Source organism: Rhyacophila brunnea, unplaced genomic scaffold, assembly GCF_057557595.1.
Source record: "Rhyacophila brunnea isolate RB1 unplaced genomic scaffold, BYU_Rbru_1.0 scaffold_23, whole genome shotgun sequence".
NCBI classification, from domain to species: Eukaryota; Metazoa; Arthropoda; class Insecta; order Trichoptera; family Rhyacophilidae; genus Rhyacophila; species Rhyacophila brunnea.
This window is the reverse complement of record NW_028232893.1, coordinates 24183233-24198536: the sequence shown is the minus strand read 5'-3', so window position 1 is coordinate 24198536 and position 15304 is coordinate 24183233. Positions and strand designations below refer to the sequence as shown.

General features: G+C 37.0%; 1 protein-coding gene across 1 annotated transcript; it reads left to right on the top strand.

The window, feature by feature from the left end:
- The first annotated feature begins 4554 nt into the window (after positions 1 to 4554).
- LOC147069754 (uncharacterized) lies at positions 4555 to 13580 on the top strand. The gene is made up of 4 exons (XM_085950490.1): positions 4555 to 5017; positions 7151 to 7300; positions 8019 to 8169; positions 11502 to 13580. Exons 1-4 carry the CDS (start codon positions 4947 to 4949, stop codon positions 11790 to 11792), a joined length of 663 nt encoding a protein of 220 aa, XP_085806616.1. The 5' UTR covers positions 4555 to 4946; the 3' UTR covers positions 11793 to 13580.
- The last annotated feature ends 1724 nt before the right edge of the window (positions 13581 to 15304 follow it).

The following is a 15304-nucleotide window of genomic DNA, read 5'->3' as shown; positions in this document are numbered from 1 at the left end:
GGGCACAAGGCGTCGTCAAATCCAGTGTGCGCTGGCGTATTTGATTACGTTGTATTTTCGACGATTTACGCGCCACTTGTAGAAATTTTGCGCGAGCGCCCCACTCGCTGCGTCAATGGGCTTTATGCCTTAGGATTCTTTTCGGAAAGAGTTAAAAAAGTAGAGGAAAGTCGACGTAGCGGTAGCGGCAGAGATGAAGTAGGTAGGTATATGAGCCATCATTGTGGTATTACGATCTGCTGCCTTCACGAAGAACCAAGAGCTTCCAATGACAAACATGTCAAATATGGATTAGGAGTCGGGGATATTGAAGATGAATCTGTAATCAAATGATGAACTACTGTTCATTATTAAATATTTTTTAAATCATTGGGATAGTTTTGACGTAGGTAATTCACGAATTAAGGTAGGTGACCAAAACACCGTCTATAGTCTTTAACCCAGACTTTTTGTTTTTTGTTTTGACTTAAACTATATTTGCGCCTGCACAAGTTCAGCTAGTATATTTTTCTTCTTTGAACCTATATCCATTAATTTTTAGTGTACAAATTAAGTGTGTACAGATGCCTTCTTGTATAAAACTAAACTATGTTATTATATTTGTAGGGGTTGTCGATATAAGGGCCAATGGAGTTGTGACGAGGAGAGATGAGAAGTCGTTGTCGTGATTATGAAGGTTGTGAGTTTATTTAAATTGCATAAGTACAGGTGTACAATTATTACAATAATGTGAATCACAGCACAGAGCGATGTGCTTCGGTCGAAAACTTACAAACGAATAATTCTCTTTTTATCAATCATGACGTACTGATTATTATTTTATCAACTTATAATTATGTAATAATTAGGCTATTAACTAATTAAGTGAGAACAGATATACAAAGATTATTGTCGCGGTCATTGATCTACAAAGTTAGCTATGACTTGATACCTACATGGAAATGCCTATTAATTCGTAATATCGCCATATATAACTCCCCTAGCAGTAATTACAAAGTAATTACGTTCTATCCGTATCCGTAGAGGTTTGCCATAGACCAGCCCGGCTGAGGTAGTTTTGAGATCTTCTCGCCAAGCTTCACTGATTCCCATCAAGACTGTGGGCAGTGTCTCTGTCCAACGCGTGTTTTGATGGCATTTGATGGCTGCTTTCATTTGATGATGTAACCTCTCGACCATGCCATTTGCTGCGGGATGGTACGCGGTGGTGTGAATGTGAGTTGTACCTGCCAGACGATTTAGTTGTCTGAACAGCTGTGACTCAAACTGTCTTCTTTGGTCCGTGGTGATTCGGACTGGAGTTCCAAACCGCGTGATCCATCCGAAGTAAAATGCTCGTGCCACAGTCTCTGCTTTTTGGTCTTTCAACGGGAAGGCTTCTGGCTATCTAGTAAAGCGGTCTCCACATGTTAAACAGTATCGATATCCCTCCGACGGTGGTAGGATGACAATGTCGATGTGGACGTGCTCAAATCGAGTTGACGGTGGCACGAACGCGCCTAATGGTGCTGAGACATGGAGTGTAACTTTATTTTTTTGACATTGAATGCAATTGCGAGCCCATCGCTTGCAGTCCTTTTCGATAGAAGGCCACACGAAACGCTGTGTTGCGAGTTTTGTGGTCGCGGTACTGCCAGGATGTGAAAGTCGGTATATTGCGTTGAATGCAGCTTCACGGAACGGTTTGGTGTTGAAGGGTCTTGCGTATGCAGTAAACACGTCACAAAAGATAGCTACGTTAACTTCCGGAATCTGCACCTGTTTCAGTTGTAAGGAGGATCCGTCGCGTAGGAATATCTTCAGCTCTTCATCTTTTTGTTGATCAGCTGCCAGGCTTGCGTAATCGAGTGGATTTTCGGCAATTGCTTCCAATCTAGAAAGAGCGTCAGCAACAACGTTGTCCTTGCCAGAGATGTGACGGATGTCGGCGGAAAATTGTCCGATGAAGTCTAAATGCCGAAACTGTTGTGGAGCACACTTCTCGGCTTTCTGCCTGAAAGCAAAAGTGATGGGCTTGTGGTCCGTGTATATGACGAATGATCGGGCTTCTACCATGTGTCGGAAATACTTGACTGCCATGTAGATAGCTAGAAGTTCACGGTCGTAACCTCCATACTTCTGCTCGGCTGGGATGAGTTTCTTGGAGAAAAACGCAAGTGGTTCCCATTGATCGTCGACCAATTGGTGAAGTGCTGCGCCAACAGCGGTGTCTGAGGCGTCACTGATGATAGCTAGCGGTGCATCATTTTCACAGCTAGCAGTGTTGCGTCAGCCAAACTTTTCTTGCATTCTTCAAATGCTCTGATAGTCTCAGGGGTCCATGTAATAGGCTGCTTGCCTTTCATGTTGCCCTGGAGAAGTGTGTGCAGAGGTGCTTGAGTACCTGCAGCATTGGGTGTGAACTTTCTGTAGAAGTTCAAAATACCCAATAACCGGCGTATGCCCTTGATATTCTCTGGGCGGCTGTACTCTCGAATGGCTACTACCTTGTCGGGTAGTGGACAGATGCCATCCGAAGATACTAGGTATCCGAGGAACTTGACCGTTGAGTTGCCGAAGTCTCATTTCCTCGAGTTTACCACGACTCCGTACTCCTGCAAATATGTAAAGAGCGTTGCAGGTGTTGGAGGTGTTCCTCTTCTGACCTTGAAGCGATCAAGATGTCATCGATGTAGGGATAGCAGAAGTCAATGCCTTGTAGTACTTCGTCAATGAATCTTTGGAAGGTTTGCGCCGCGTTACGGAGACCAAACGACATATATGGAAACTCGAAGAGGCCAAAAGGTATCGTAATGGCAGTCTTTGGTATGTCTTCTTCGGCGACGGGGATTTGATTGTATGCTCGGACCAGGTCGATGGTGGAGAATACCTTCCTCCCACGGAGAGCTTGGGCAAAATCTTAGATGTGACGTACCGGATACCGATCTGGTATGGATCTGGCGTTCAGACCTCGGTAGTCACCACACGGACGCCATTGTTCGTTCGATTTGGCGACCAGGGGGCCGATTTCCTAACTATCGTCTCGTGTGGCACCAGACGACATGACGTAATTGTGACGTCAGCCAATACTCGCTCGAGCGGGCGGCATGTATTGGCTGACGTCACAATTACGTCATGTTGTCTAGTGCCACACGAGACGATAGTTAGGAAATCGGGCTGCAGGTATAACGGCGATGCCCAACTGCTACCTGATGGTCGAGCGATCCCAAGTCTCATCATATCTTGAAACTCCCTCTTCGCAATCTGTAGTTTGTCCGGAGCGAGTCGCCTTGGGCACGCAGCCACTGGTGGTCCCGGTGTTGTATTGATATCAGTGATGCCAACCGTACTATAATTATAGTACAATACTCGGTATAATTTTAATTCCGCGAAAAATGTAAAATACTATAATTTTACACCAAATATACCAAAATACTATAATTTTAAAGGATTCAAGACGAAAAATGTTCCTGTACTATATATTTTTTAGAAATACTATAATTTTTACGCCTTCGTACTATAATCATCATAGAAAAAGATGGCAACACTGATTGATATGATGTTTCGTTGTGTGATGCGGCGTTTTGACTGTGCAATCGGGACGTGTGATATCTGGAAACTGTTGCAACAGGTTGTGATACGCAGACCTGCCTGAAACGGTTTTGATCGACAGGACCTCTCCCGCACTGCGGTTTCCGGAAGTAGTAAGATGAGTGGTTTAGTCTAACAGACGTCTATTCTTGGCGTCGACTAACAATCCAAAATGGATTAAAAATCAATTCCAATGATGGGCTTACTAACATCGGCAATGACGAACCTCCATGTGAAGTCTCATCGTAGGCCCAAGTTTAATGTCAACATAAGGTTCCCGTATGTAGCGATTACCGTACCGTTCGCCGCTGACAGCTCGTATGTCGTTTTCGTTAGACGTCCCGGAACCTTGGAACGTGGGTACACACAGAGATCGGCGCCTGTATATTAATAAACTTGTTCACACATTATATTTTGGTTATGTTGTGTGCGGAAGGATTTGATTGAATTGTTTTATCTCAAGAATGGTTTGTTTACGAAACTGTGTTTGCGCTAAACGTCAAAATGCAATGTGTCAAAATAACACACTCACACACACTCTTACTAAAACCGTTGAATTGTTGTACGCTCCAGCGACTTCCACGATCACGCCGTAATGAACGCACGTTATGCCTTTAGACGCTCAATCCTGGCGCGTGCTCCTCAAAACATGCAGGATATAGTTGGCATGTAAATTGTAGCAGCAGACATCTGACACGTGTGATATTACGCGCTCAATAACGGGTTCCGGCGCGTACGCTCCTGAGCATGCGGTAAAGAATGTGTGTGTAAAGGCCGCTATTACCTACCTACCAATGTATTGTAGTGAGAAAATTTAATTAATATTTTTGTCAAAAATACTAATTGACAGGTGCATGGCATTAATTTGAAAATATTGTATTCCTCAAAGAGATATTCCTATTGTTATAGCGAGTAAATTATTATTTATTATAATATTGTCTATGAGGCATGATAGTATCATAGATAAACAAAACCGCAACTACCATAGCTAATAATTATATATTATTTACAAACAAACAACTGAATTCTCAGAATTCTGAAACAGCAAACGCATAACGTATAAGTAACGCATAAGCAATTTTGTAAAGTCAAAGTTGGATTCATGTTGGATTGCCGCGTCTCATAATATAAATACTATAAAATAAGTGCGTACTACTTCAAGTTAAACTAGTGTTTTTTTTTGCTTTTCCTGTAGATAGTAACTTCGAAACATTGGGTACATTTTTGTGGAAGGAAATACGATTTTTAAAAGTTCACACCGTGGATTTGTTTGATACATTTCAAAGTTCCAAAATCTAGTGCTTTCATCAGAGGCTTTCAGAGTGAATTGCCAAATTAGCTACAAAGAATAATACGGAGTTCGGGCAGAGGTAAATATGCCCAAGTCTCTTAATCGTCAACACCGTCCTGAAAAGACAAAACAGAGGAAGACTTCGGATGATGTGCTGTGAGTATAAGATATTCAATTTAGTAAAGTTATAGTGAGTGCCTATTTTAATTGTAAACATAATGCTTCACCGATACTTTATAGCGTCTCTGTTCTGGCAGAACACACTAACTGGAGAATACTAGTTTTGAGTAATTTGACTTTGAAGTTGTTAAAATGTTTGAAATGGTCTATCATGTGAGTTTATTAAGTAATCGTAAAAAGGATGACTTTAAAATAAAGACTGTTTATTTGTTAAGAAGGTTTCCAGACGGTAAAGTTTGAAATAAGGAAGATTTTGGTATAACTAACTCAATATGTCATTTTTTCGAATTAGTGTCTTCTGCCAGAACAGTGACGATAGGTACTATGAAAAGACAAATAACATCTTTATACAATATTGGGGTCTTTTTACTGGTTCTCCGCCACCGCTCGCTGTCATCTGTCAGTGAGCGCAGTGTTGCCAACTGAACTATAACTATAGTACATTTTGTTTCGCATACTATTCGAAAAGTTACATTTTCGTCCGCGTACTATTAAAAAAGTATAGTTCGTCAAAAATACCACAATTTTGAAAAAAAATATTAATTGAATTCGCCGATTTGGTTAGGGGTTCATATGTTGCGATGTTTAAAGTTCCGTAAAATGTTCGTACTTCAATCACAGCAAATCGTAATAATGTGAAGCGAGGGACGTAGTAAGTATAATCTAGGTGTATAATTATAAGATCTCAGTGTGCGATATTACGTCGCTGTAGGATTGGTTTCCCGAATAGACCAAATGTTCAGGAGACGAAAAACAAATTTCATAATCCTATATTTAAATACATGGAGATATTTAAATTGTTATTTTTACAGCATATGAATGATGTATTCATTACCATTACAAAGTAATTTAAAGAAAGGGATGGTTCTCGTCCAATTAGATACAAAAAAACACATCCAATTAGATACAAAAAAACATTCTGCATTAAGAGGTGGATTTCGACAAAAACGGATATTCGGGAAACCAATCCTATAGCGACGATTAGTCTATGGACGTGGTTTTGCGTTGTATACCTACTCTAAAAAACTAACGTGACAGTTAATGGCGGTGGCCGGTGTTAGCATTTTTCGGTCGTAAGAGGTGTTTTAATAAAGCATGGCATCGGAATTTCTCGAATTCTCCGTTATGTTTATGTGACAAACAAAAAACTTTCATTTTCTACACGTCCTATAATTTTTGCCGAAATACTATAATGGCTTGGACCGCGTACTATAATTCGATGACAAAAAGATAGCTAAAATCCAAAATGGTGACTGACAGATTACGATGACGGAGAACCAGTAAAAAACACCCAATATTGTTTTTCGGGAAACAAATACACTGACAGAAGTAAACGCAACAATAAGCTGTAGTAATCAGCTGTAGGTAGTTTTTTTTCCATGATTTCTGGGTTACTGTAGATTGTGCAATGTTAATATTCGGTAAATATGCCACAGATGCCCGCATGGAATTTTGGATTGACTCGACTAAATGATTTTACTAAATTACTCGACTAAATTTGCCTGTTCGTACACGTTTTGTTACTAAATTACTCGCCACTCGACTTAATTACTCGACTAATAAGCCTTGAATACTCATAAGGGTAGTGATAATGTATAGATTCGACCGAGTAAAATGAAAGAATGTGATAAACATGCAACATCAATTTGATCGTGTTGGATGTAAGTATATTTTTTTTCCAGAAATATACATGCTGTTTTTCTCTGTCTTCTTTTTCATGACGCAAAAGAAATGAATATTATTTGATTAGTTATTATAGACATATTTAATCCCACTGTTGAAAAACAGATTGGTAAAATAATGTATTCTAGACTAAACTAATATCCACGATTGCCGCGCGGTATTGCGTCGTGGGTCCCAGGTTCGAATCCTGAGTCTGGCTAGTACACATATTGTTTTTCAATTTGTGTATGAGTCTGGACTGACTGACTGACTGACTGAGAGTATGGACCTAATAGGTTGAGCGAGTGGCTGACATCCATTTCTCGTAAAAACAAAATCTGTCAATACAAACCTCCATTCTGTGAATTCCCATATGATCCTATTAGGATCGGACATGGTCGGAAAAAAAAACTAATATACTTAACATTTTGTTTTTAAACTTTCCAGTGATGAATCTGTGAATCTGAAGGAAGTAATTGAGATTGTAAACATAAATAGTTTAATAAATGATAATGAGATTGAGAATGAAGATGAGATTGAGGTTGACAGTGATGATGATGCCATGTCAGAAGATTCAAACACATATGGAGCGGAAAGGTGAGTTAATCTATTTATTTTTAAACTGTGTGGCCCATGTAATCAGTATTGTCAATTTAGCGTTTTTCTTGCCAGATCTTGCATTTTTCGATAGGCATCTAGCTTGTAAAAACGCATCTGGCTTGTGGAGTTTTTACTAGCGTTTTTTGATCCCTACAACAGCTTTAAATTTGCTTAAAATACGCTACATATTTAGTTCATTATTATTAGTTATTTTCATGCCCATCAAATTTCTGACTATCAGATACTAAGGGCAGGTAGGTCGGTACCTATTTTAGTAGCATGAGAAATAAAACAACAAAACACGATAAAACAATAGGAGTATTCATGGTGTTATAGTGAATGGTATAATATAATTTAATGTGTGCTTAGGTATTTGACTTCAGTTCGACGATTGATTATCGGGAATTTCACTCTTCTGATGTTACCTACATAATTATCATGTATCGTAGGTTGTTAAATAAATAAATTATTTGTTTGATATTTCAAACAAAGGTCTTCCATTAGTTCATATGACATTTTTTCTATTTTTGCATTTTTTTTCGATACGCGAAAGGAAAGGTTCGTTTTTGGTAGAATAAGTAAATTTACTAGCAATTTTATTTTCGCAAAATCAAGCATTTTTACCTACCAAATAGCTTGTACCCTGTATGACAATATGTTTTTGTCAATGACAGTTGAGAACACTGCATGTAATATTTTAAAATTTCTCTTCTAGCCCTCCTATAGTATCCAAAGTGACCCGCAGAATGCCTACAATATTTGGAAATGAAAAGAAACGTTTCAAAGGAAGTTCAAATATTTATGATAACACTAAAGGAGTTGCAGAGAAGGAATCGTCAATGGAAGAAGAAGATTCAGAACCAGAGGTTTGAATTTATGCTAAGTTTTGCATTGTTTATCGAAAGCATTTTTAATTGCTTCTAACTTCATGATTTAGATCAGTGACGAGCAGTGGCAAATATGACTTTTCGAAGGATTGTAGGCTGTGGGAATGTGGGAATCCAAAAATTATTTAATTTGTAAAAGGCTCGTACAAAGTTTCATACATTGAAGCATTGATATACTACTGGATGAATCATATGCTTCTTAAAATGACGCCCGATTTTCAGCGAGTCTTTGTTAAAACTTACTGGGTAAGCCCGATCTAGCTTGCATCTTACTCTAACTAATAGTCAGCGCATGACGACTTGCTCTGTCTGCTTTGCGTTGCAGGCACCCTTAGGTTCACTATTCCAAAAACGCAAATTTAGTTTTACAGCCAGGGCAATACGGGTGAAATTCGGGAATCCATGTTATCGGTCTTAACGCATTATACGAGGGTGGGTCAATAAGTCCTTAGAAAAGCCGACAGGTGGCGCGACTAGTACTGTAAGCGGTTTGTTTTCATGCATCGGCACTACCGATTCAGTATGCTGCGAAGTTTCAATCAGATTGGTCGGGTTGTTGTGTGTTTCTCGTACATTTAAAAAAAAAATTTGCTTGTGGAAAATGGAAAAATGGAAAATGGAGAAAATTGAGTTTAGAGCTGTTATTAAACATTTTAATATAAAAGGGTTAACAGCAAAGGAAATAAAAAATGAGTTGGATTTAGTTCACGGCATATCTGCTCCTTCACTTGCAACTATTTATAACTGGTTAAATGAATTTAAACGTGGTCGTACATCAACAAAGGATGAACCACGCTCAGGACGTCCTGTAGAGGTGACTACACCAGAAATGATCAATAAAATCCACGATATGGTGTTAAGTGACCGAAGATTAAAGTTGAGTGAGATAATTGAGGTTACAGGGATCTCAAAAGGTAGCGTCATTTCTATTTTACATGACAAATTGGGCATGAAAAATATTTCTGCAAGATGGGTGCCGCGTTTGCTCACAGTCGACAATAAACGCAATAGGGTGGTGGCCTCTAAAGCCCTGTTGTCGCTCATGCAACGCAATCCGGATGAATTTTTTCGTCGCTTTGTGACTGTAGATGAAACATGGATACACCACTATACTCCCGAGACGAAAGAACAGTCAAAGCAGTGGATTGCGAAGGCAAACCATGTCCAAAGAAGGCGAAAACCGTAAAATCAGCTGGTAAGGTTATGGCTACTGTATTTTGGGATGCACGTGAAATTATTTTCGTTGACTATTTGGAAAAAGGAAAAACAATAACAGGGGATTATTATGCATCTTTATTGGACCAGCTAAAAAACAAAATTGAAGAAAAACGGCCTCATTTAAACAGGAAAAAAATCCTCTTTCATCAGGACAATGCCCGTGTTCACACATGTTTACGATCAATGGCTAAAATTGAAGAATTGAAATTGAATTGGTCGACCACCCACCGTATTCGCCAGATTTAGCCCCCAGTGACTTTTTCCTTTTCCCAAACTTAAAAAAATGGCTAAGTGGACAACGTTTTTTTTCAAATGAAGAAGTCATCGATCGGACAAATGCTTATTTTGAGGACCTTCCGAAAACTTATTTTTCTGACGGTTTAAAAAAAATTGAGAAACGTCTAACCAAGTGTATTCAGCTCCAAGGAGATTATGTTGAGAAATAAAAAAAAAATACAAAAATAAAAACTGTTTTAATGCTTTTTTCTAAGGAATTATTGACCCACCCTCGTACCTACAAGGAAATATTATAAGACGATATGATGTCTTAAGACGCGAACTTTTCCGTGAATAGAACGCCGCTCATATAAAAATGACATCTTTGGATGTTGCAGTTTAAACAGGAAACAAATATGTTGAACACACAACGACATATATTGGGAATGTCGTCACATACTCACAATTGAAACAGAATCCGTTTTTACCACTTGAAACGTGAATTGATTTTATTTTTTTATTTTTACGATAAAATTCGCGACGTGCAAGGTACCGCCATACATACACCTACGGCATCCGCCCCGCACCACACCTGGTCTTAATCGGGCGTATCACGGGACCCTACATTTGGATGTGAAGCATCATTTTTATGACTAGGAATGTCTCAGGAGCAGTTACCCAAGACTAAGGTCGCAATGCACTCAAATGTGCTTTGACTGAATTTACAGTTTCATACAATTTGTCAATATGCTTTAAAAATATTCCGGTAGGTGGCACGTCATAGAACATAGTAAATTATGTACTCAATTCCAACAGCCTACGGGCGAGTTAGTCGCGTATGTATTGGCGATAACATATCAGTGATGTATGCCTACACTAGCCATTGGAGGAGGGCGGGGGGGGGGTTAGGGTGAGAAATGTGGACAGGTTACATGTAGATTGTACGTAATACATTTAGCCATGTTATCACAGTTCACCGTGAGTTGTTGTTCCAGAAAGAGATGGTCGTATAGCATTGAGATAAAAATGACAGCTATGTTCCAATTTTATTAGAATCAATAGAAACGTTAATTTGATATTGATTGGTACCTAACAAATATCTGTAATATCTATAATAACATTGTCATTATTATCAGATGTTTGATAGGTATGACTTCATACTTACGAGTACCTACTTGCTTACCTACTTTTGAATTACTCAGATTTTTTACGATATGTGGATTTTATTACATATTTTTTACATATTTTATTTAGATATGAATGTGATCTCAATCCTATACGGCCATCGGTTTCCGATACATTTCAGGGTGGACTGTGTTAGGGTCAACTGCATAAGTACAAATTTCCGGGCACAATGTGGAAATGGCATTATTTATTGGCTTAGTATTCTTATTTGTCGGGTGGTTCTTTGTCCAGTACAAATCTTGCAATCGATTTTTAACTAACTTCCCGACTAGCTAGACATTTGAAACTTTTAGAATACATCAGAACACGATGCCAGTGCATTTTTTTAATACTTTTAGCCATGTTTAAGTAGAATTGAATTCATTTTCAGTTAATTCTGTTTTGTATGAAAAGTTATTTCGACACCATTATTGGTTGCTAAGCGGATGGTCCTAGCAACTAAATTATTAATATATAAGTGCGTTACTATGTAAATCAAAATGACATTTCAGTATTATTTCTATCAAGTACAATTTTTTTTGATAGTTTAAGCTAGCAAGTCAAGTTTATATCATTCAACAGAAAATTTAAAAATGTTGTATATAAAAAGTTCTTTTTATCTTGTAATTATTTGTATTTTTGTTGGATTTTCACCATTATCGGTTTTTGGAAGTATGTTCTCCTATTAATCTATTTCTTTAATTTCTTTGCAGATTACTGAAACTGAGCTAGAATATGTTAAACGAGTGTTCGGAGTGCGGGTCTTTGAGTTAATAAAGATGAAGAATGAAAAAATCCGCTCTCAATGCATGAAAATAGACAGATATAAAGAGATGACTATGGCGAGGAAGAAAAAAATGTTGAATTTGAACAAGTCCAACAAAGTCTTGATGGAGCGACACGAAGGGCTGCTACTCGAAATTAAATCTCTGAAAGCGAAGCAACTGTTTTTGGAAGATAAACTGGGATTACTGGCATTTATAAAAGAGACAGATAGATATTGAAGCGATTGGTATGGATGACGATATTCAGTTCAGGGGCTTCGAGAGCCGTCAGTCATTGCACACTGTTCTTTGGAGGTCCTCGTAGGCATCAGCTTCTCATCCGAGGCGATTTGATTGGCGGTGAGGTCACAATACATTTATGTGATTTTCCCGAAGCCTGAGTGTTTGTAATTGTTCCACATACATTACTTCATATACCTACTAAAGAATTATTACTTTGGGACTGTCATATCCTAAAGAATTATTAAATCTGATACTTACAAACACTGACACACTGCGCCCAGAGATACTTCACGCGTCAGCGCTGTTTGAGTGATAAAAATATGTGTGGGTGGATGAAACTTATAAGAGTATAACCAAATAAAAGGAATTTATGAAATTAATGACATCTATGAATAAAATGCGAAACATATTTATTTTACAGTGAATTCATATTTTGAGTAGTTATGTTGAATCATCTATCGATAATTTTTTAAAGCAAATACTGCATATTGTACCCTTAGAACAGAACAAGCCTAACTGATTTTTTGACATTTTGCAGGAGGGCACTTACTGTAAATAAATATAAGAATATTGTATTAAAACGATACATCAGTAAAACGGAAAATAATTTTCAACTATAGGTGCGACGAAATTTTGGACTCGGAGAGCGAACGTCGAGGTGTGAATATGTCAATTTGTTTCGTGATGGCGACGGGGTTATTAATTCTTAAATCGTGTAAAGATGACTAAAACATTACCGATTTACTTAAAAAAGAAAACATGTCAATGAATATATTATTATTGTTACTAATAGAACAATAAACAGAACATTAAATGGACGCACGTTGGATTTATATGACAAATTATATTTCGTTCGGCATGCGTCATTTGCACCCGCGACCCGCAATCCGCGCGTCGCCTAGCCACGATCTTTTTAGACCATGCCTCAACTGAGGTATAGCCTTAATACTATCTACCTAAGATACTTGATGGAATTTGAATTTAAATTCTAATGTACTTAAGTTTTGTACTATTATTCCATTTGAGTCGTTTTTTGCGACCGGGGTTTCGCCTTTCGGCATCTTCAGGCACTGTGTACACTCGCCAAAGGCAATTAAACACATTGTTGTTTGACAGTTTGGAATAGTACAAAACTTAAATACATTAGAATGAGAATATTGATTTATATATACTTTGATGCATTAGTTAAAAGCATTGTTTATGTGAGAAAAAAAACATTAAAAAGTATATTTTATTACATATTTCGTCAGATAATGTCAGATAGGTTGATTTTGTTCCAAAATGTTTTTAAGATTTAAGTTAAGCTTGTAACGATCTAATCTGATAACTTTTTGATTATTGTCGATATTTGACGTGTCCATAATTGTGCATATCAACATGAAAGTGGGTGTATTAAAAATCGCTAAAAATACCCTTAATTTTACCTCGAACACCATTTGGAATATGCAACTGTAGATCGTCATTTTGCCTTTAACCTTAGCGATAAGTAGGGGGCCTGCCAAAGATCCTAGCCTGGGGGCTCGCTTCGGGATGTGGAGGCCACGATCTAGGTACAGATGGAGGACCATCTTTTCTCATACCGTGCGCATGAAAAATATGGGGTATTTTGTCTTTAACTGACCGGCTGACAAGTCTTGTCAGTTTAACGACAGTTGCCAAAATTGGCAGAATGGTTAGCTGTGCTAATAAATAACCTACAAAATAAACTAAGTGTTCCGTTATATTTTTGGGTTTGCGAAGTGTTCCATTGCAGAAAAAGTTTGGGAAACCCTGTTATAGAGAATCAAAAAAGGAATTTTTTAGTACAATAAAAGTATTTTCACAAAAAATCAGTTGGGCTTGTTCTCTTCTAAGTTCTAATTTCATGGAGCAGGTGGGGTGCGGAGTAGCTCATTACTGTCGTAAATGATAAACACATGTTCATGAGTATAATTTATTCATCGTAATTATTGTTGGTACATTTTTGGTATTTTTGTAATATTATTAATTTAATCATTAACCTTAGTTGTTTGATTTGTGTATTTAATTACATATCTAAGAGGAATAATAATTACATTGATGATATTTGGATATGGGTAGTACTTTGGATATACAAATACAAATACATATAGCATTAATTTATTTAGGATTAAATATTTTTAAAGTGGCATTTTCAGTTGAATTTTTTTTCATTATTCATTATTATAAATACTTTTTTGTTTAAAAAGCAATAATATTTTTTTAAAGCGGCCCAAAACGAAACACTATCCAAATACAATCTTTAATTATTTTTATATTCTTATGTTGTAGGTACAGTGGCATATCTTTTTTTTTTTAACAAATCTATAAGTTTTTCACTCCATAACGGTTTGATATGTGCGAATAAGGGCCGCGTAACATTCTAACGTGGAGAATTATCGCGCGCCCGTTGCGGCAACGCTAAAACGTAAATGAAATTTTAAATCCTCAGACAGGCCGATGTATCACTCGAGCGAAAGGGAAACGACTCTCTACCGTACTGTAGTCTGAGAAACTATACAACCAATCATAAAACCTCGAGACCAGACAAGATGGATGTCTTTATACTAATCGTCACCTCAATAATTCTACAACTTGATAACTCTGATTTGGTCATTGTGGAGAAAATTTTACTCGATTAACATAAATCTTGGCTATATGTAATTAATATTAAAAATAAAAATGGAAAATTGTGTTTGTCTAATTGGGAACAATTAATTAATGTTCAATCTAATATATTCAAACACAATTAATACAGTTCCCATTAACTAACTGCTGACTTACGTACTTTTATCATTTTGTAGAGAAGGAAATGTAGAATCATAGTCAATAGCTATCTGGAAAAAAGTGAAAATCAAGTTATCTAGTTGTGGTATTGAGGTGACGCAATTATATCTCTTTATAGCGAATAACTTAACAGTTTGAATTTCATAAATACGTATTTTTAAAATTTATCGTGTTTAAAAATATATTTAAGAAAGTTGTCGGTGTTGCCGCACGGACGGGCGATGATTCTCTACGTCGATAATATAATTAGTTTATTTGAAAGAACAGTGTTCGCTCGACATCACAATAAACTGGCAATAATTTATCAACACTAACTACATGAATAACAAGATTAGAATTACAATATTTAGTATATGACAAAGGAGGTTTTTTTAATCTTTATAAACCGATACAGTTTTTTTTTAAAAGAGAACAGTGGCTATAGAAAATATTTGTATTGTCAAATATTGATGAGAAGTATTTTTTTTTATTACTTTCGCTAAAGCTGTCTTTTTAATTGTATAATTTATAATATATATTTAACCCATGTTAAGATGCGACGAAGCCATGTTTATATTATGTAGTAGTTAAGTAGTTAAGTAGTATAATATAAGAGATATATTATAATGCACCACATATAAATAAATATTATTTGGAAAATTCAAATTATCTTGTTTGTATATATATGTAAATATTCATTCATATATTACTCTTTTGTAAATGAACACATCCATGATCCTTAAATT